The sequence below is a fragment of the Neomonachus schauinslandi genome, chromosome 12 (genome assembly GCF_002201575.2).
Source record: "Neomonachus schauinslandi chromosome 12, ASM220157v2, whole genome shotgun sequence".
NCBI classification, from domain to species: Eukaryota; Metazoa; Chordata; class Mammalia; order Carnivora; family Phocidae; genus Neomonachus; species Neomonachus schauinslandi.
Window position 1 is genome coordinate 16609017 of NC_058414.1, and position 23092 is coordinate 16632108.

Sequence of the window (23092 nt, forward strand, 5' to 3'; positions counted from 1 at the left end):
CAGTCTTCCTTGATTTTCCCATTAACTCCTTGACTTAACTGTCAGCATTATCCATATGTATGATGGCTTAGACTCTAGCTTGAGATGACCTTTCTTCTAAGCTTTGAATTTGTATTTCCAACTGTTCTTTGGGTATTTTCACTAGGATATCCTGATGGCCCCTCAAACTCAGCATATTTATAACCACACTTATTTTATCTGCTTTCCCTCTCTCCAAATAAAAGAAGGCACCCACATCTCCTTTGGTCTTAATCTAGGTTAAAAGTATTACCTACCTAGTCAACCAAATTAGAAACCTGGAGTCATCTTAAATTTCTGCTTTCCCTCATTCCCCTAATCTTGTTGGTTCTGCCTGCCTCCTAAAATCTCTCTCATGATGAAATTTTATAACCCTGAGGACAGAAAGAAGATTCCACAAGTTTCCAGAAGGCAAAACAAAACAAAACAGGCCATATACAAAAAGAATCTGGTACTGGAATGACTCCGGCCATATTAACAGAAACAGCAGAAGCGAGAAGATAATGGAGCACTGCATTCAAATTTCTGAGGTTAAGCATTTTTTAACGAAGGGTAAATCTAAAATAATGATAGTTATTTTCAGAAAATAATGATTTCCAGACATTCATGGCTTCAAATTGTTTACCTTTCATGTACTCTTCCTCAGGAAGCTACTGGATGATATGTTCTACCAAAAGGAGAGAGTAAATAAAAAGTGGAAAACACAGAACTCAGGAAAGAGGGTAGCAGCACAGGAAAGAGGCAAAGGGGTTTTCATGACAATGATGAATAGTAGGTACATACTCATAATAATGTGATGTAAGAAAAATTATGATATGCTTATATTGGAATGATGGGGGATGGGAAATGTGTCTGAGGAGCTCGGCAAGAGAGCTAAAGTTCTTCTCTTCCATGTAAGAAAGTCAAAGAGAAAAATCCCACACACTGAAAGATCAAAAAACAGCTACCTAAACATTGCATTTAGAAATCTGGAGGTCAGAAGAAACAACTAAATGAGTTGAATGTAGCTGTTTCTGGGGATGGGTCTCAGGGAATTGCTATTTTTCACTGTAAGCCCTGTAGTACTTTTGACTTCTAGTATTTCTGTATATGAAAACTCTGGTAAAATAAAAAAAAAAAAAGAAAAGAAAAAGAATTAGGTACTCTGTTTAAGCATTATAGTGACTACTTTGTGTTATAATTCCATAAGGAAAGATTCTTGGAGAGAAAAGATCTGAAGATCTAGTCTTATTTCTTATTTCCCCAATATTTATAATGAAAAGAACATGTGGATTTCTTTACTTAAATCATTTCTCCTCTCCTGCAATTATATTATTCCATATCGGTATTCTAATAGGTGTCTAAACAAACAACCACACTATAACCTAGTGAGAAATGGTTATGTCTCACCCAAGAGAGTTAAGATTTGTAGGCCCATTCCATATAACACACTTGAGCTATGAGCTAATAAGTAGATAAAACATGCCAGGCCCTGTCCTAATGATCCTAAGCCTACATGAAACATTTTTCTCCTGTGAGGAATATGGCTTAATTAACCACCTGCTGAACTTCAGTTTGGAAGAAAGGTAACTTACGGTGAAAAATTTTCTCTCATGAAAAATAAATGCAATTTTAAGGGTCAAAAAGCCACAGTAAAAATAGTTCTTGATGGTCACTTTTGCTAAATTATATTATTTGGAGATACAAAGACATTAAAGGTTAACTAGCCTATTCCTTCACTTTACAGAAAACTAAGGCCTAAAAAAAGGTTCAGTGACTTGACTAGAACGACCCAGTATATTTTCAGATTTTGCAAGATGATCCATGTCACTTAGCAATGGTTAAACAACTTCTAATATGTAGTATCTACTCTCAAAGTAAAGATGGGAACAGACTCAATTAGATAATTCAAGCCCCCAAAACGAATGCCTTAGATTACCTGGATATTTGGGAGAGAGTTTGTTTTTTTATCCTTTTCACTGTACATGTAAAAGAAATTCATTACAGAAAATAATTTCAATCCAGAAAATAATAAATTCTTTGTACATGCCAAAGACAACTATTAAAAGTTTGGTTCAATTTTTTTTGCTTAATTAGTATACTATTAATTACATATTACCTATTGTCACATCCATCAAATAAACTGTACTATTTTTTTTTTAAGATTTTATTTATTTATTTATTTGAGAGAGAGAGAGAGAGAAACAGCATGAGAGGGGAGAGGGTCAGAGGGAGAAGTAGGCTCCCCGCCGAGCCAGGAGCCCGATGTAGGACTCGATCCCAGGACTCCGGGATCATGACCTGAGCTGAAGGCAGTCACTTAACCAACTGAGCCACCCAGGCGCCCTGTACTATTATTTTTTAATATGGACTCTTCTTCAGTTATTAAAAGAAGGCAAGGAGATGGCAAAGAAGCAGAAACTTCCAGATATATAAGCAGAGGAGAAAAAAATTTGAATTTCTTATTCAAATTATAAAAGCTCATTAAAAGGAAATAAAGCAAAAACTATGACCAAAACCAACACATTTTTTAACTATTAACAACTTTAAAATAAGGTGATGGCTTTGATATAGCTACAAATTAAAGATAGTTCTCACAAAAATTTTCAACTGTAAAACATGCTTATGTTAGACTTTGAGAATGTATTTTTAGATAGATAGATGGCTCAAATAACTCATTTGTAAGGAATTAGAACGCCCTCAGTTTTATTTATTTACTTTACTTTTTTTTTTTTTTTAAGTAGGCTCCATGCCCAGTGTGGAGCTCAGCGTGGAGCCTGAAGTCACGACCCCGAGATCAAGACCCCCGTGGAGATGAAGAGTTGGACGCTCAACCAACTGAACCCCCAGGCACCCCATCCCTGTTTTAAATCTGTATAAAAAGCTTATGTCTTATTTTCATTATGCTCCATGTTAAAAGATCTTACAATAAATAAATAATTTGAAAAGTTCTTTAAAAAATTGCTGATGGAACGAAAGAGGAAGGAAGGAAAGAAGGAGGGATGGAGGGAGGATAAACCAGGATCAAGGAATTTGCCTCAATCACTTTTTTGTCTTTTCTTTTCTTTTCCCTTTATGTAGGAGAAAGAGTAGGCTACTACTCAACCTCCACCGTATGACTGGCAGCTCTGAGAACTCCTTTTAAGATATAGCATGTTATGAATACATTCCAGCTCATAAAGGAATAAGGAGGAGACATTTCCACATGAAAATCACTTTCTTCTTTTTTTAAGTAAGCTCAATGCCCAATGTTGGGTTTGAACTCATGACCCCTGAGATCAAGAGTCCCATGCTTTACTGACTGAGCCAGCCAGGTGCCCTGAAACTCAATCACTTTCTTTTTTTAAATTTTTATTAAAAACATTTTTGTTTTGTTTTATTTAAGAAATCTCTACACTCCACATCAGGCTCAAACTCACGAGCCTGAGATCAAGAGTCCCATGCTCTTCCAGCTGAGCCAGCCGGGCGCCCTCACTTTTAAAATTATATCTACTTTTACCATTGCGTGAATGCAAGCAATGACTGAATGGTACATTTTCTATAGTTAATATATACTGAGAAGGTACTTATTTTATTATAAGCATAAATGCCAAGAAGGTATTTATTTGTAAGAATAAAAACCAGGGGCTATCCTGGGAGACTCCTTCGAAGTCAATCTCCTTGGACATCATAAGGTTTTCCACTGCATACAAGATCTATTTTTATTACGAAAGCTTCTAAGCTTTTTTATTATTATTATGTGAACTTTGTAAATTCTTCAAAGCTAAGTTCTCATTTTTCATGGCAGTGCCCTTTCCCAATTACTCCACATAGTGGGGTATCAGAGTTATTGCTAAACAGATCATTAAAAATGACAGATCAGGTCCTTACACCTGACTAAGTTAGTCCTGACTATAAATTAGGTGCTTCGGGACATGCATGCTCTCTTTTGGATCACTAGAGTCATATTACTGCACTGAAGCACAGACAATTTACTAACTCTGGTCCAAATCTGAGCTGGTGATTAAAAACTGATGGAGTGTCTGGCACTACTAATAGAGTGTTCTTAATACCTGTATTCAGAACACCGCTCTTCCAATTTGAGGCTAACCAGATTAAATAAACATTTGTATTTATGCTTTATCTTCACTAGTATACTTTGGAGAAAATGTTTCGCTTAGATTAAACAAACACCAAGGGTAAGAAAATTTATATTGAAATACTCTATTTGCCTCCATTAAGAGACAAATCACACTGCTTTTCTACTCAATTTTCAAATATAAAAGAACTTCCTGAAACTTTTTTTTTTTTTAAAGATTTTATTTATTTATTTATTTGAGAGAGAGAGAGAGAGAGAAACAGCATGAGAGGGGATAGGGTCAGAGGGAAAAGCAGGCTCCCCGCTGAGCCGGGAGCCCGACGTGGGACTCGATCCCAGGACTCCGGGATCATGACCTGAGCCGAAGGCAGTCACTTAACCAACTGAGCCACCCAGGCGCCCTCTGAAACATTTCTTAAGCACTGTCAGCCTTAATATCCTCAACGTTGAGAAATCAATGACGATTTTGGGATGGTAATAGGTACAAAGCATTGTGCTACTGAATTCATCTGAATCTCTTGCACTATTAATTTATGTAATTTCTTAGTTCTTGTCTTAATGAACTTGACTGGAATATATCAAGAGAACATAGCCAAAGATATACCTCCTTTAGAAATGGAACTTTGATCTTCTCAAGGTCATTAATACTGTTATGTGAAATAATAATTTTGGGTACATACAATGTGTTCATAAAATATTACACATCTTGCAGAAACCTAACAGGACATACTCAAACAGGTAAAATCTGCTTTTACCTCAACACTGATTCACTCTGAAATTAGGTTTGTAGTCTACACTTTAAACACAGAAGCCAGTATCTCTTGCTATCAGATTATAAACACAATGTCTATATTATCAAAGAGTTCATCTACTCCAAACATCTCAATTGTCTGTTAAAGAAATATAGAGTTTCTTTATATTACTCTAAAATAATATTAGGTTTAGAGTTATATTTCAGCCTTATAAAGTCAAAGCTCAAAATATCTTAAAGTTGGGATTTTTGAAAGGCAAAGGAAAAAGAAACTAAACTGCCTAAAGTTAAGATAGGTGTAGCGTGGCAAACAACCTGTTGTCTTTTATTTTTGTACCAGCCTTCTTACATTAAGAGAGGGATCCATGCCATGGCAGGTATAAAAAAAAGAAAGCAAGATTTTGAAACAATTTTTTTAATACTAATTAAAGGCATTTTGGAAATAGTTCCTTGCATTCTTCAAAAGGATTAGCAGCAATATTTTATGTTGGGTAAAAAAAAAACAAAAACACTGCTTCTCTTCTTAAACGTCTAATGTAGAGGGTGGGTGATTACTAAATTTATTTTCATATAAGTGTTAAAACTTCTTGATCATGTTCCAAATCTTTTGTAACAACAGAAGAGGCAACAGTATCAACAATGAATTTTGGGCTATACTACACCAACTACATAATACCCTATCTCGTCTAGAAGAGTAACTTATTTTTTAACTTACTGTCTCTAAACTATTCTTTTTTTTTTTCACTTTAAATAAGAAGTAGGAAAGCAATTAAAGAATTTTATATCATATGAAATAGCCTATGGATTTTTGTTTTGTTTTTAGAGAGTCAGCTTTTATCTTTGGGCTTTCCATATCAAATTCAAATACATCTTGATGAAGTAAACTCTATCCAAATATTGTAAATAGATAATCAATAAAGCAAGTTATGGTATAAAAAACTTGTAAGCTGAGGTCTATTTAAAAAAATATAAACTTACAAATGGTCTAAAGTAGGTCCTTGATTCAGTCACTGAACATTTTCCAATTTACCTCCAACATAAAGTAGTGGAAGAGATTTGAAATTGGAGAAGGTCTATGCATTGATCATTATCTTAACTCTGGCAGGCTGAGAGGTCTGCCACTGTCTGGACAACATTAAGGAATATCTGTTATATGCAGGGATGTTGCCCAGGGGTCAAACCACAAATTTTTACTCAAAGTTTCCTGGGATGACACTGGACTTGGGGTACCTACTTTTCTGTGTTATGTGGCTATAGGCAATAACAATTTTTTCTTTGACGAAGAAGAAAATGCTATCAAAATTATTAAGAAACAAAAAATCATAGAAGAAATAGCTGCCTTCCCAAGTCCTGATTGCAATGTATTTTAAAATAAGTCATTCAAATTGCCAACAATCCCAGATTGTTGCTTACTCTACACTATCCATCTCTTTTCAGGGAATGCTTTCCTTATATCTGGAAGGTAGGAAATATTAGGGTTTGAGATAAGCAATATATTTTCCTGTAACCAAAACTGTCCGATTGCTTCTTTCAAAGAAGCAATATACTATGATGGAAAAATGTGATTCATTTTCCAAAACTGTGTTTACAAGCAACTTTTCAGGAACATAGCTCTTGTGCTAAGGCAGGAACATCTGTATTTACAACACAGATCTGAAACACCTACATGTTTTTCTGTATAACAGAGCATGTTTCTCTTGGCCAAAACCATGTTTTATCTTCATATTTGAGCAGGAATTTATAAATAGGTCACTCTTGGTATTTTAGCCAGAAGAACACTGAGCCATTAGTTTTGTTTTAGGGAAAACAGTGAAATGTAACCGCATAAAATATCATGCTACACTTTCTACTTTCGCACATGCACACGAAGTTACCATCTGAAGTCTTCTTTAATTCAGTTTTCAGTTTTTCCTGGTCTTCTACTAATTTTTTATTTTCTGCTTCCAAAATGTGTTCCTCTTCCTTGGCATAGCTTTTCAAGAGCTATCAGAAAAGAGAGTTATGGAAAGAAGTAAGCTTAGACTGCAACAACCACATATTATTTCAGGAAATAGGCTGGATAACATATTTAAAATTATTGGGTCTTTATTTGATTCTTTGTCCTTTTAGTATTTTATAATTTTCTTTTTTTTTTTTTAAAGATTTTATTTATTTATTTGAGAGAGTGAGAGAGAGAGAGAGAGTACATGAGAGGGAGGAGGGTCAGAGGGAGAAGCAGACTCCCCGCCGAGCAGGGAGCCCGATGCGGGACTCGATCCCGGGACTCCAGGATCATGACCTGAGCCGAAGGCAGTCGCTTAACCAACTGAGCCACCCAGGTGCCCCGTATTTTATAATTTTCTACAACGTACTTTTGCTGATAGAAACTTGGTATTTGGAAAAACAAAAAGATTTCTTCTTACTAAGGCTGAAATCTCTGAAATGAAAATTAGTTTCTGGTTGGGCTATAATTAAAATTATGTTTTGGAAAAGTATTTAGGTAAGTAATGTGAATGCCTCCATTAAGTGTGTGATGTAAATCTAAGGAAAAAAACAGTTCCGAGGATGATATTAATTGGTAAACCATTATGTTCCAATTACAGAGCTGTCTACTCAGACTATTTTTATGCAGACCAATGTGTAAAAAGGGAATATAATGCCAGGGTGGGGATGGGTAAGTGTAAAATGATAGTGCCATCTCTATGCTTGGAAAATTCTACCTAATTCTGAATAGTCATTGAATAGTCCCCAAATTACTCCTATTCAGTTAATCTTTTACAATGTTTTTTATATTTTAAAATCTATGAGGGCTTTTAAAATGTTTTTTGTATGTTTGTAGATCATCTTTTCTTTCTGTTTTTTTTTTTTTTTTTAAGATTTTATTTATTTGTCAGAGAGAGACAGCACAAGCAGGAGAACGGCAGGCAGAGGGAGAAGCAGGCTCCCCGATGAGCAAGGAGCCCAATGCAGGTCTCCATGCCAGGACCCTCGGATCATGACCTGAGCCAAAGGCAGACGCTTAACTGACTGAGCCACCCAGGTGTCCCTACAGATTCTTTTCTAGGCAAGAAAAATTAAGATGGGAATACTAAAATATTTACTAAAATAAAAATATTCATGGAGTAAAAATTTCACAATTTGTATGTCTAAAAGGAAACTACTATTGTTAATAGAATTAAGAAGCTTACTCATCTTAAAGAAATTTTGAGATATTTAAGTTACCAAGAAAGGCAAATTAGATTAATGTCTGAAAAATATGTATACACTGGCATGGGTTATTGGAATAAATAAAAGTTGCAGCAACTTGATATTGACAGTTTCCATAGTCAGGTAAAAAAAAGCAGCTCAGGCCAATTTTAAACAAAGTGGCAGAAAAGAATTTCTACTGCAGGGTAATTCCTTTTCTAATGTAAGCTGGTATATCCAATAAACAAAATTCACAAAGTTCTACTGAGCATGGGCTACATGCAAATAGATTACAATTTTTACAATTAGGTGATATAAGGGATAAAAATGTAAGAGAAACATGGTCTCTGCTCTCATGTAACTTTAATCTAGTGGAAAGGATGAGACAAGAGCATAAAAACTGTAGCATAAGATCAAATACAGTACTATCGTGTTATAATTGAGTTTAGGCAGCTCAAAAGGAGGAATTAAAGCTCATATATTAAAGGAATATATGACCCCAAGTTTTTTAGGAGACAAACACTAAAGTACATACTTAAGCTGAAGGAGCCTCCTATCTTCAAAATTTAAAAAAAATTTTTTAAAGAGCAGGAAGCAGCAAGATTTTTTTCCAAATCTTTGTTTTGTTGCCCACTTCGAGTTCAAAATAATCCTAGCTGTTACTTCACTGAATTCAGTTCACACAGTCTCCGGTGATTACTCAAATTGGAAGAGAACCACTGAGTTGCAGGAATGTTTATACTGACTGCTTGAATTATTATGCCATTGACTTGGAAAAGTTGGGTTTGTGTTGGTCTTGTAAATAAGCTTTCACCTGCAAACTTGTCCAATTTTATTATGTGTGACTTGATGCTGGAGAACGACCAAGAGCCCTGGAACTGAAATTCAATAGCTAGCTACTAGCTACAATAATGCATGTGTTCCCTGTCCCACCCACCTTATACCACCGTGGCCAGTGGCTGGGAAAAAAACTGGTAAGAAGTAAAGCTCCATCACTGTTGTTATTTTAAAGCAGTTAAATTAAAAGTTAATTGGTCTTTTATAATTATTTCATTAACTGAGGATCGGAACAGAAAGGGATCTCAGGCACCATCTGCAAGTCATTTTAGAAGACAGCATACAAGGGGCACAAAACAATGTGGTTAAGAGTGTGGATTCTAGAGCCAGGCTGCTTGGATTCAAATCTTAGTTCTGTCATTATTAATTAGTTGAATGGTTTTGTGTAAGTCACTTAACCTTTCTGTGCTTCCATTTCCTCATATATAAAATACAGATAATAATAGTACCAACCTCATGGGGTTGTTGCAAGAATTAAGAACTAATACCTTACTGTGAAGGATTTGAAGCAGTACCTGGCATAGTGTTAGCTATATTTATAACCTTGGACCTGAGAACACGTGAGGTGACTTGCCCCAGGTCACAATGCTAATTACTGGTAGAGTTAGGACTAACACCTAAGTCTCTTGGATCTCACAGTAAAAGTGCTTTCCATTAGATAAGGTGTCTCTGATAGAGAATAAAGAGTTGTTTCAGCAGTTTTATCTTTCTTTAGCTAATATTTCAAAATCTACATGAAATATCTCAAAACAGAAGTGATCTTTGATATTCTGACCTCTGGCTTTTCTTGGTTAATTAGTTACACTTTGGGCACTGACAGTATTAATGTGCAGCTCACAAACTTTCTCCTTACTGTGTGCTAGCTTTAGCTCAGCATATTTAGGTGTCTCTGATGATCTGGGGCCAATGACTGGATCCTTCCAATACAGGAAGCAGGGAACCAGGACAGCATGGAATCAAAGGGGAGGAAAACAAACCAAAAAAAAAAAAGAAGAGAAATTGTGGAGGAATCAAAGAATCAGTAGTCATTAAATAAATTTCCTTGCAAGGGTAACTCGTTGTGAAAATAATACTAAAAGAAAATTTCAAAAACGTTTTGAGGAAGGTGCTTTTTTTGAAGGGCAAGACTAATTTAACTATGTTAATTATGGTGTATATGAAAAAAGTAATAGTACCAAAACTTTACAAAAACACTTTCCATTTTCTTAAAGCTGATGCGTAAAAGGAAAACAACTAAAGAATAAGAGGAAGAAAGCAGTGTTCTGTTAGTAATTAGAACTCATTACTCTAACACGATGGGCATAATTTTAAATCAAGATAGGTACACAGTAAGTTTACAAATACAATGCTGGGTGCTTTTGAGTTTAGTCATCATATATTAAAGCTTTGAGGGTTTTGTTTTTACTTTTACCATTTTGAAATAAGATCAAAGGATAGGAAATGAAACAAGTAATACTGAGGTACAAAATGAGGCTCATTTTGCTGCTGAAACATTCCAAAAAAGCAGACATGACTTATCGCCTGCTTTTGAATACAGAAATACCACAAGCTTGATTTCCCAGAACTGTATTTACTACAAAGGGAAATTTACATGACATCTATGGATCAATGTCTTTTCAAAACAGAACAAAGTAAAAAATAAAGTGATGCTATTCTCTAAAAGTTTCCTTAAAAGATGCTGGTTACAATACCCCCAAAGAAACATTTTTGAATGCTGTTTTATATGAGAAAAGGTATTTCTTTACCTTTTTGCTGTAGTGGAAAAATAAGGCAGACATCATTAGAAATAAAACATGGGTTCTGCATAGGTGACCATTATATTATAGCATCAAACACAATTTTTTTTTGCAGTGAGGTTTGCCTTATTTAATAGGTTCTGGAAAACCTTCTATTGTATTATGTATTGACTAACTCATTTAGAAAAAGGGTGGTACTTATAGTTCTTTCTATAAAAGGCTAGGCTCTAGGACTAAGATAAGTATTTTAATTCTCTACTATTAAACTCAATACTTTTTACATAAATGTAACGGGGTAATACATAATTGACTATTTGTAATTCATTAATTTATAATAGGAAAATCATTTTATTTTATTATTTTAGGAGTGCTTTTTTTTTTAAGAAAACTTGTTTCACTTCTGAATGGTTCCACTGACACTTTCTTCTAAGAAGTAGAATTAGCAAAACTTATGGGACTTAATATGAACAGCAAACACTCAAGCTATGACATCTTATTCCTAAATTTTATACTTAAGAAAAAAAATAATTTTATAGCTATCATTTTCTCATTTGTTCTTTTTATTTGATAGGGAAAACATCAGTTCCTAATATACACTCTGCCTGAATGGCAGAGGAATTACAGCATAGGGTTCTCAAAGGAGTATCAGCAACATGGCCAAATTAAAGATTTTTAAACATTATGTGCAGTCATCAATCTAGCATTAACTACTTTCCTCTGCTCCCTACATTAATGAACATTTAAAAGAAAAACAAAAAAAAAAATCAGCCTTAAAAATTATTTAAAAAATAATTTAACTGAAAAGAAAATGGAAACATAGAGACTTATAAAGATTTGCTTTAGTTATAAAGTAAAATTAATGGTAATGAAGGAATTAAAATCCATATTCCCAGCACTGTTTTTTCTTTTAATCATAGGAAATACGTTCAATGGCATTAAAATAGGTTCACTGGCATTCTATTATGGAGGGAAACTGAGAACAAACAAATCTAAAGGAGAATAAGACACTTTGAAACAATCATTTCATAGAACAATATTGCTACTTATGGTCGCTTTTTGCTTACAAATTATAAAAATGTTCGTTTTGATACTGAAAAATAATATACCTCGGGAAAACCAAGAACATTTACACACATTTTCAAAAAGCAAATTTAAATACCCGTTTTAGTCTTTCATTCTCTTCCATGAATTTTTTGGCAGCCTCATTAGTATTTTCTGCTTGAGTTTTAAGTACTCCTTTGTTTGACAGTTCTTTAGCCAGCTGCGTAATAAGGATAACCAGACGTCTCAACACTCTAAACAAACAAAAACATCAAAGTACTGTATAACTAATCATTAGAAACTGATTTAAGATAAACAGTCACTGTCAAATGATTCCCCTTTAGGTATGGGTATGGTGGAGGGAGATAATGTTTAGGGAGGACATATGCTTGTTTGTTTCTTTCCTTTTTTTTTTTTTTTTTTAAAGATTTTATTTATTTATTTATATGAGAGAGAGAGAGCAGGAGAGGGGGGAGGGTCAGAGGGAGAAGCAGACTCCCCGCCGAGCAGGGAGCCCGATGCGGGACTCGATCCTGGGACTCCAGGATCATGACCTGAGCCGAAGGCAGTCGCTTAACCAACTGAGCCACCCAGGCGCCCTTTTTTTTTTTTTTAATCTAAGTCTTTCTGTCAAAACAAGCTTGTATCTTGTTCCTTTGGAATCTTTGTTATAAGACTAGCATTTGGAAGACAGGTTCAGCAGTACTTGTTAATTTAATTATCCTCTTTCTAGAGGCCTTTGGCCAGGAGGAGGAGAAACAGAATTTCAGACAGTGTGGCAGGGCGACTAAGAGAAGTCATTTTTGTTCTTTGATTCCCCGCCCCCCACCTCGATATTTGCTATTTAAAGAGCATTGTGTGAGGCTGGCCAAGCCTAAAAACTGCTCATTCACATCGGTTTATGGGTAACTTCCATTGTTAGAAATAGAAATTAGTATCTTCAAATATTCATTCAACAGGTATTTCCTCTGCCAAGTGTTCAGAATTGCTAAACACTGTGCTGGGTACTGGGGACACGGAAGGAAATGAGACAAAGTCCTTCAGGGAGTTTAGGTTCTAATTGGGGAGGAAAGAGTTAAAACAGTATTAAAACAGTATTTACTTGCAACCATGAATGATACTCAAAAAATATACATATATAGATAAGCTCCATGGAAGCATATAACAGAGACCAACCACCTGCGAAAAGGGTGCTGTGAAAGGGGCTGAAGGATGAATAGAAAGTTAGCCCGGGAAAGAGGGGAGTGTTCTGGCAGAAGTTAAAGCATGTGTGAAGACCCTGAAGTAGGAAGGAGTCAGGTACACAATAGGAACTCAATATTTGTTGCAAGAATGAGTGCATGAGCAGATGAAGCTCAGTGTGGGTGGAACATGGTGTGAATGTCAGAGAATAGTAGGAGACAAGGCTCCAGGGAGAAGTAAGGCCAGATCATGCAGGGCCTTATGGACCTAACAAACTTACAAGCCGTCATGACTATCATTTGGGTATTTCATCTGCATTCTATAGTATAGATAGGAAAAATGAGGAAGAGAAACATAAATCATGCTTTAAAATTGTGTTTTTTTTAAACTTACAGCCAAAAAAATAATGAAAATCCAGAAATGTAAAGATTTCTTTGAGACCTAAAAAGTTTCATCTGTGCATGTTCATAGGCTCCAGGTCTGCTGGTTAAGCCTTTTTCAATGGCAGGTGTAGAGGAATACTTCCTTACTTCTCTCACAGCATCTATTAGAGAAAAAGAGAAAACATTATTTTGACTTTTAATAATATACAATTACTCTTAAAATGGAAAGCAGTTTTAGAACAACTGAATTGACTTTTAAATAATGGACTTTTGGTATGGGCTCTCTTTTTGTCTTTTCCTCTACTATCCCTGGGAGGGCACCATACTCAAAAGAGATGCTCTGCAAATGGATGTTAGTGGGAAACTTTGAATGGAACAGGATTTTTTTTTTTTTACTCTTTATCTAGGGCTTATTATAATTGTACTGTCTCTCATCTCTAGCTACACTGCAAACTGTTATCCTTCACTCTTTCTATCCCTAATAGATTGAGTAAAATCCAACCTACTGACAGTAGCATATAGGTCATCTCCCATTCCAATCAAGTCCAAGAGGTTATCCTATTTTCCTGACTGTACTAGCATTTTATTATACTATTCCTTCAATATTATCAAATTATTATAGTATTAAAGTAAAATTAAGTTATTTAAAGTAATATTATTAAAGTAACATTAATATATTAAAATATTATTAATAATTAATCCTAGTAATAGTAATGTGACTTTACTGAGATTTTAGAAATATTTGGTTACACTGACATTTCCACTGGCATAGGTTAAAATGGAATTTGACCTATGGGGGCATGTGCTCCCCCAATGGGCACATGGACGGCATCTGCTACTAGAAACATTCAGAGAGCTGCACTTTTGATGTGTTCAGTTCCGTTAAGTCTCAGAGGCTACAGGGGATCTATTTCTAGTGGAAAACAGATTTCAGCTTATTCCTATCTATATTTAGTGCACTCTTAAGTCACTGGATTCTTGTAGGTCCTAGGTAAGGTATCTGCCCCTTAGGTGTCTCAAAGATCAGTGGGGCCAACAAGTCAGACTGCTTCTTTCATGTAGCCATCAGCATTCTTAGGAAAGAGTTATTGCCACAGGAAAGAGATTCCAGTTAGAAAACTGAGGCCGCTTAAACTACTATTTTAGTTTTTAAAGATTTTATCTATTTACTTGAGAGAGAGAGCGAGCATGTGAAAGAGAGCAGGAACAGGGGGAAGGGGCAGAGGGAGAGGGAGAAGCAGACTCCCCGCAGAGCAGGAAGCCTGACACAGCTCGATCCCAGGACCCCAAGATCATGATCTGAGCCGAAGGCAGACACTTAAACGACTGAGCCACCCAGGTGCCCCTATTTAATTTTAATAGCAACTTTATTGAGTTATAACTCACATACCTTAAAATTTATCCCTTTAAAGTATATAATTCAGTGGTGTTGAGTATATTCACAAAGTTGTGCAACCAACACCACTAATTTCTGAATATTTTCATCAACCCCCTCAGAAACCCCAAATCCATTCTGCCCTTCCCCCATCTCCCAGCAACCACCAATCTACTTTCTGTCTCCATGAATTTGCCTATTCTGGACATTTTATATAAAAGCAAACATTTACTATGTGGTTTTTTTTTGTGTCTGCCTTCCTTCACTTAGCATATGTTTTCAAGGTTCATCTGTGTTGTACCACGTAGCCGTATGCAGTGGTAGAATTTCTTGCAGAGCTATCTGGTTTTATTCTTTTCTGATGGGGGTAGCTTTTTTTTTTTAACTTTCTGTAATTCTTCTATAGAAAATTTGTCTGCTTAAATTTTCTATATCTACTAGAATTCATCTGGTAAGTTATATTTCTCTACAAAATTATCCATTTCATCTAGGTATTCAAAATTATTTGCAGAGAGGTATATGAAATAGTCTTTTTTATTTTTTATTTTTTAAAAAGATTTTATTTATTATTTATTTGAGAGTGAACAAGAGAGAAAGAGAGAGAGAGCATGAGCACGTGGAGGGAGAGGGAAAAGCAGACTCCCCACTGAGCAGGGAGCTAGATGTGGGGCTTGATTCCAGGACCCTGGGATCATGACCTGAGCTGAAGGCAGCCGCTTAACCGACTGAGCCACCCAAGTGCCCTGAAATCGTCTTTTTTTAAAAAAGATTTTATTTATTTGAGAGAGAGCACACAGGTGCACACAAAGAGGGGGAGGGGCAGAGAGAGAAGCAGACTCCCCACTGAGCATGGAGCCCAACCGACTGAGCCACCCAGGTTCCCCAGTGTTTTAAATTATCTTTAAAAAATTTTCTTGATCTTAATGGCTATTTCCTCTATTTCTCAGATTGCCACAATAATATAGTAAGAGCATACCAACCAGCACGAGACAACTAAAAAAACCCCAAACACAATGGTATTTATGAGTTATTTTAAGCAGGCCAAAGAAGCCACATAGTAATATGAAGGATCCTTATGCTTGTTATTCAGCTTCTTCGGCTTTTAAATAAAAATATTCCAGGATCCATTATGCAGAAATGCTGAAGATTAATAAATAATATCAAAGAAGTTTATAAATGTAAATGGCCATACAAATCCACCTACAGAATAAAATCACCTGTATTAAAGCAAGGAAACTATGTCTGAAAAATGAAACAGGGGCAATCATATGGGCAGGGTGTGGCGTATGGTCAGTTTTCTAGAAACCATATGGAGACAGCCTTTTTTTTTTGGGATCACTCGTGGAACCTTTCAAATTCTTGGGATGCATTTCTGCTGACACTAAACATATTCCTGGTTTCCTGCTTCCTTTCTGCCTATTCCCACCCCTTAAAACACACATATGCACACACATTCAGTCAGTACTGGCTCCAGGAACACGAACACCTTGTAATAATTACCTTATTAGAGAAACAACCAACAAGAAAAATGAAATAAATCTGAAAGTAAAATATAAATGAAACTTGGGTAATTACTGGTTTTCCATAATTTATACCATTGTCATTCTGGTGGATAAGAACACTGGACTGTGTATTTTACATTCACTACTGCATTTAAACCTTTGAACACCTCAATGGAGCAGGTGTAATTACCCTCTTCTGAGATGGAAACACTGAGGCTTAAAGCATAGGTCCCTATCTGCCTGACTTTACCATCCAAGGTCAAAGGGCCTGTATTAACCATCCATGATGTCCCTATTCTCTGAGAATTAATTACCCACTCTGCCCACAGAAGCAGGTTCCAGCCAGAGGTCATGGTTCTGCTTTGTGACTCCTATCCCCGGCCATAGCTTACCAGACAAAGGTTGGATACTTAGTACTAGCTGGCTCATTTATTTTCTTTATAATTGGAACTGGGATTCAGAAATGGCTAGTTAATCCTGGCATATGGCTGGAGTGATGATACTTGGCAGCTATATGGTGCCCACAGCTATACAGTTGAGAACAGAGTCCACAGGGATAAGGAAGAATGAAGTAGACCCATGGAGCAATGAAGGGACGTGAAAAGGACACTTCAGTTCCTAAGACTAGTCCCTTCCTGGAATTTGGCTTCCTTCCTTCCCTGAGCTGCTGTACAACAACTCTGTATTTTATTATAAGTTCCCCTTTCTTGCTCAAGTGAGCTCCAGTTGGTTTCTGATATATGTAACCAAAAAAACCTTGTACTACCGTTTTCCTTCCTTATATGGGTATGTGGCAGTTTTCGGTAGAAATTCTTGTGATAATTTTAGAGTTAAAAGATCATAATACTACAGGCGTGCCTGGCTAGCTCAGTTGGTAGAGTTTGCGATTCTTCATCTTGGGGTCATAAGTCTGAGCCCCATGTTGGGTGTAGAGATTACTTAAAAAAAAAAAATCACAATACTAGAGCCAGAAGGAGCTGCAGAAATGACTGCCTTTTCTCGCTTTGTTTTGCAAATGGATAAACCAAACTCAGAGAGATGAAATGCCATTCCAAAAGGCATTTAGTTAGTTGATGGTAGAGCTGGGACCCATTTTTCTTATTGTCCTTTAATTGTTTAGTGTTATTTCTTTTTTTTTAAAGATTTTATTTATTTGACAGAGAGAAACACAGTGAGAGAGGGAACACAAGCAGGGGGAGAGGGAGAGGGAGAAGCAGGCTTCCCGCAGAGCAGGGAGCCGGATGCGGGACTTGATCCCAGGACCCTGGGATCATGACCTGAGCTGAAGGCAGTCGCTTAACCGACTGAGCCACCCAGGCGCCCAATTTTATTGTTATTTCTTACATGGCTGGAGATTTACTTGATAACAATAGCACACCATGAGACAAATATTGACATTTTGAAATGAGGCATGAACCCATTCACAACCCATTCACATCACATCCCACAATCGCCTACTCATACCTTCTCACACCAGCTGTTCCCAGTTTTATAAAAAGAAATTCATTTCAGAGGCTGGTGGTATGGAGCATGGGAAACATTTTCTCATAGAACAGTGGCATACACGGTTGCTATCCTAGGATGGCTCCTGCCTACTGTACCCCAACAGCAACATCAACTTAGTTAATTAAAAACCCAATGAATTCATTAATAAAAAAAGTCCCCAGAGTTAAGCCGAATCAAAAGAGGAATCCAGTACTTACCTAAAAATAGAACAATCAATAGGACTATTATAGTAAGGAAAGCCTTGTTCCAGAAAGTTGCAATTTTACCCCAGACAGTAAATGAAAAAATCTTCTGCCATCTGTAAAGCAATACAATTACATTAGGTGTAAAAAAAATCAAAAGATTTTGAAATGCTTTGCAAATATTCAATTAACATTTTGGTAACTGTGTAGTGAGTGACAAGAATTACAGAAATTTAATTTTTTATGTCATATCAGAAAACTTCTGATATGACATAAGAATGGCTCATGAAATAAAGAACAACTCTTTCAAGTTTAATGATAATCTGACATTATCTTCTGTCTGGTGGCTTAAACATTCTACAGCAAAAATAACTTTTAAAGTAAAGATACATGAATTCTTATAGTAACGTTATATTGCCGATAGAAGTTATCACCTTATATCTTTTTCTAATCCGGGTAATAACTCAGAAATAACAAAGACCTATTAGTCTAATAATCAGCAACATTTCAGGAATAGGGAGTCCAACTCTGCACTATATATTTTTACATCTGCTCCAAGTAAAAGAATTTTTCTATTTTTATCACAAAGGAATTAAAAGTATCATTGAGATGTTACATACATAAAATACAAAAATCTTAAATAGGTTGATGAATTTTTATGTATGTATTTACTCATGTAATTACCACCTAGATCAAGATGTGAACATAGAGGAAACAAAATGGGGTAAAAATAGTCTAGACAGTTTGAGCAGCACAAGCAAAGACACAGAAGTAAGAAAGTATGGGTTATAAATGACCAAGAATGACAAAGCAATCCACCACACAATTGGAAAGGTAACAAACTTTGTACAAGGGCATTTTATTTATTTATTTATTTTTTTTAGAGAGAGAGTGTAAACACACGTGTATGAGCAGGGGAAGGGGAAGAGGGCGAAGGAGACAAAGAATCTCAAGCAGTCTCCACACCTGATGTGGAGCCCAACATGGGGCTCAATCTAATGACCCTGAGATCCTGACCTCAGCTGAAATCAAGAGTCGGACACTTAACTGACTGAGCCACCCAGGCGGCCCAGTAGAAGGGCATTTTATTTTATTTATTTTATTATTTATTTATTTATTTATTTTACTAGGGCATTTTATTTTTATTTTTTTTAAGATTTTATTTATTTTTTGACAGAGAGACAGTGAGAGAGGGAACACAAGCAGGGGGAGTGGAAGAGAGAGAAGCAGGCTTCCTGCAGAGCAGAGAGCCCGATGCGGGGCTCGATCCCAGGACCCTGGGATCATGACCTGAGCCAAAGGCAGACGCTTAAGACAGAGCCACCCAGGCGCCCCTTACGAGGGCATTTTAAATGAATAACAGATTCATGGAGTCCAAAGGAGACATAAAAGTAATAAGCACCTAATAAAACTTCAAATACAACTTAAAAAAAAGTTTTACTTTAAGATTAGGACAAATTATTAACTAATAAATTTGGAAAACAACCCTAAGTAATAACTTGAAGTTGGTAAGAGGAGGGAGACTAATATAGATGGAGGAGGTCCCTTTGCCTCTATGCTTCCAATTCCAGAGATGCTAATCAAATTTTTCATTACAAAAATTTTATATTTTTAGAAAGAGAAGATAAGTGGCAATACCTTCATCTAAGTCCCAATGCAAATTCACATTTCAAGGGTCAGTATAAAAGGGAACACAAAAAAGACTTCCTACAGGGAACAACGAGCAGTTTCTACTAATACTCAATTCAAGGAGGAAATGATAATAGCTGTTATATATTGAGTCATTACTATACTACGGTTCTAAGCACTTTTACATATTTTAGCTCATTTAATCACCACAATCACTATATGAGGTGGGTACTAAGTATTACCTCTATTTTACAGATGGCGAAACTGGCCAGAGATGGTAAATAATTTGCCCAAGGTCATGCAGTAACATGCAAAGTTGGGACATACACCTAGGAAGCCTGACTTGTAACTATGTGTCTTTTTTTTCTTAATTTTAATTTTTTAAAAAAAATTTTTTTAAAGATTTTATTTATTTATTTGAGAGAGAGAGAATGAGAGAGAGCACATGAGAGGGGGGAGGGTCAGAGGGAGAAGCAGACTCCCCGCCGAGCAGGGAGCCCGATGCGGGACTCGATCCAGGGACTCCAGGATCATGACCTGAGTCGAAGGCAGTCGCTCAACCAACTGAGCCACCCAGGCGCCCGTCTTTTTTTTTTTTTTTTTAAGATTTTATTTTTTTATTTGACACAGAGAGAGAGAGAGAGACCATAAGCAGGCAGACATGCAGGCAGAGGAAGAGGGAGAAGCAGGTTCCCTGCTGAGCATGCAGCCCGATGCAGGGCTCGATCCCAGGGCCCTAGGATCACGACCTGAGCTGAAGGCAGCTGCTTAACCGACTGAGCCACCCAGGCGCCCCTGTAACTATGTGTCTTTAACCAATGGGTTATGTGAGTAAATAATAGCCAAATTAAATAAAGATTGCAGCCTTTTCTTTGAAGATATGGTGATACATGTATAAAATATTAAAAGATGTGACTACACACAGTAGGGACATACTATAAATGAATTGTGTTCATATATATGGTGTATATATATATACACACCATATTTTCTTGTGTATATTTGTACATGAGCCTATATATAATCTGTGTATTTACATATATATCAAAGAGCTACTTGAATAGTATAGAGAAAAAATATTTGGCAAGAAGAAAAAGATCCATAATCTATGGAATGTTTTCATGCAGAAAATATTAACTGACCATATATATACATATATATATATTCGCAAATTCTTAAGCCTTATTTATAAATCAGATGTTTATAAATAAAATCTTTCCTTTTCTTGAATACAGGACTCTCTTGTTGCAACTACTACCAAAAAGCTAACAGGGCACTATAGAGATTTGAAACAAATGGACAGGATGAGCAGTAGAGTAGAAAAAGCACTAGGCTGAAAGCCAGATTCTTGTCTGGAGCCTGCCATGGATCAGCTAGATGACTTTAGACTACTTAGACTATTGAATGAGTGGGTTGGAAAAAAATGATCTCTAATGTTCCTTCTTACAGTATGATTCAATTTTTTTTCTTTAGTAAGGAAGAAGTGATGGCATAGCTGATAGACAAGGACCGAAGTGAGTAGCAATCTAGGTAGGTAAGAAGCAAGTTAAGAGAAAGATCACCTGGTCGCTGAGTCAAAGTAAAAATTTTCATAAGTCTCTTCCAGTATTGGGATCTCACTGAATTTATCTCTAGGATCTCATTTATGAAAGATTTTCTTTTATGTCATGAGCATGAAGAAAGGTGTTGCAACATTTTTATTAAAAGTGCATTTCACCATTCATACTATCAACTTTCTGGATCTAAAACTGAACTCCCCAGATGGCAGATACACTTGTGGTGAGCATGGCATAACCATAGAGAAGTTGAATCACTAGGTTGTACACCTGAAACTAATCTTACACTGTGTGTCCACTCTACTAACAGCCATCCCCCACAGCCCCCAAACTGAGCAATATGAGGATTATTACAAGGGTAAAGTGAGCCAAGGCTTCAGTTTAAATACTTAGTACTGTACTTAAAGACCTTTGAAGGTCTTTAAGGAATTAACGCTAATGTATGGTTGTGGTACTTTCCATATTCAGCACTTTTAGTATATATTATTTCTGTGTATGGAAAAAAGTGGTAAAATTGCCATTTAAACATTAATGAAGCTATCTTTGGGTTACATAAGAACACCACCAAGAATCATTTACTGGCTTAACTTTCTACACTGTTGTTCCACTGCCCCAACGAAACATTTCTGCACCCATGCATGTTGTTAACATCATTTATCCATTTCCCTTTTTTTAGTTCATTGTTCCAACTCAGGACAATAAACGAGGTTAGGTTTGGTGACGACATGTATTAAAAGTATAACCACGGCTTTATTATATCTGTAGTCAACAGAACCAAAAGGACTGGGTACTCTTCCTTTTAGAAGTGAGGGGAAACAGCTGATTCGTTTGTACATATAATAAAAAGTTTTATATAAAGTGATATTTTAATATTATTAGACAGTACCTAAAATTTGTGAGTTTAAAGAGCACCTTTTATATAATCAGCATTCAAAACTTTTTAATCTTAAGAAAACTTTTCCGATATCACACTAAACAGTCTAAAGTAGCTAATCAACCTTTCTGTACTTATTGTAACTTATACTTATTGTAACGATTTGGAGGTTTCCTACCTCTGAGGAGGAATAAAAGGCAGACAGAAGATTAAAATAAGTCCTATTTCAGCATAAAGAAAGGTTGCAACTGCCACCCACTGGAGTGTCATTTTTTCTCTTCACACCTAAATAGAGAAACCGTTTACTTTGCGGCCTTTCAAAGAAAAGAACTTGGTTAAGGGCCCTGGGGCGCAATGTTTTAGTCCAGGGGACTGACGGGGGGCTCCGACTTTAACCCGAGGCGCCTGGCCTTAACCCGCGGCGGGAGGGGTGGGGCACGGGTCAAGGGTGGGCCGGGAGGCCCGCGTCTTCACCTCCCGGGCGAGCCCTGCGGAACCGACGAGGCGGCCGGCGCCTCACGGAGGACGTGCTTGCCGGCCACCTCGCAGCGACAGCAACCTAACGCTACCTTCCGCTAACGCCCGCGACGAGGGGCCCTCCCACTCCGCGAACGCGCCGCGGGCTGGGCCAGCTCCCGAGGTTCAACCGCGGGGGGAGAGCCGCGACCCCGCCGCCCCGCGCGGCCTGGCGCTCCTCCCCGCCTCGGGACCCGCGACTCCCGGGCACCCGCCCGGCCTTACCCCGCCTGCGGCCGGCCTGGCTCCCCTCGCTGCTCCGCGCAAGCCGACGCGCGGGACGTCAGACGCCGCGGCGGGGCGAGGGGGGGCGGGGAGGGGAGCGGTGGGGGGGGCGGAGGAGAGCGCCCCACTCCCCCTCCCCGCCCCCGCCGGCTCCCAAACCGGAACCGCGGGGTCGGAGCCCGCCGAGGTCGCAGACGGCGTGAGGACTATTAGAATAATTGTTTTCTAATTGATGGTGGAATTAGAGGGTGACTCAGACTTTTCGGCCGAGTGCTTGGGGTTCCCCGGTCAACTTCTTAAAGAGAGCCGACTGTAAATTTCTCATAAAGTGTGGTTTGGGTGGGAGGGGCGCGGATAACCGACGTTTTCCGAAAGAGCTTCTTGGGGTCCACGGAGAAGGAATGGCGCCGGAGCGGGAGGGTTCGATAGGGTGATGCGAATTCAGTGGACCTGTTTGAAAGGCGCTCTTTTCCTGTCCTTTCCTGTTCCGTCTGTCTTTGGTAGGAACGGCCTTATTGTCCGGAATTGCGCTAGAGTTAAATGGAAGACGCAGGATT

At 37.3% G+C, this 23092-nt stretch overlaps 1 protein-coding gene and 1 non-coding gene across 2 annotated transcripts in view; both read right to left on the reverse strand.

Moving 5' to 3' along the window:
• The window catches only part of DUS4L (dihydrouridine synthase 4 like), a 66938-nt gene that overhangs the window by 25795 nt on the left and 18051 nt on the right, over positions 1 to 23092 (reverse strand). The window contains exons 8-12 of the mRNA XM_044920144.1: positions 21973 to 22069; positions 17751 to 17851; positions 13181 to 13331; positions 11724 to 11859; positions 6701 to 6809 (exon numbers count right to left, since the gene is read on the reverse strand). Of these exons, the coding sequence (XP_044776079.1) occupies positions 6701 to 6809; positions 11724 to 11859; positions 13181 to 13331; positions 17751 to 17851; positions 21973 to 22069 (594 nt within the window). The remainder of the gene's footprint in view (positions 1 to 6700; positions 6810 to 11723; positions 11860 to 13180; positions 13332 to 17750; positions 17852 to 21972; positions 22070 to 23092) is intronic.
• On the reverse strand, positions 3071 to 3208 carry LOC123326447. Its single transcript, XR_006541106.1, has one exon. It is a non-coding gene; the product is annotated as a small nucleolar RNA U109 (small nucleolar RNA).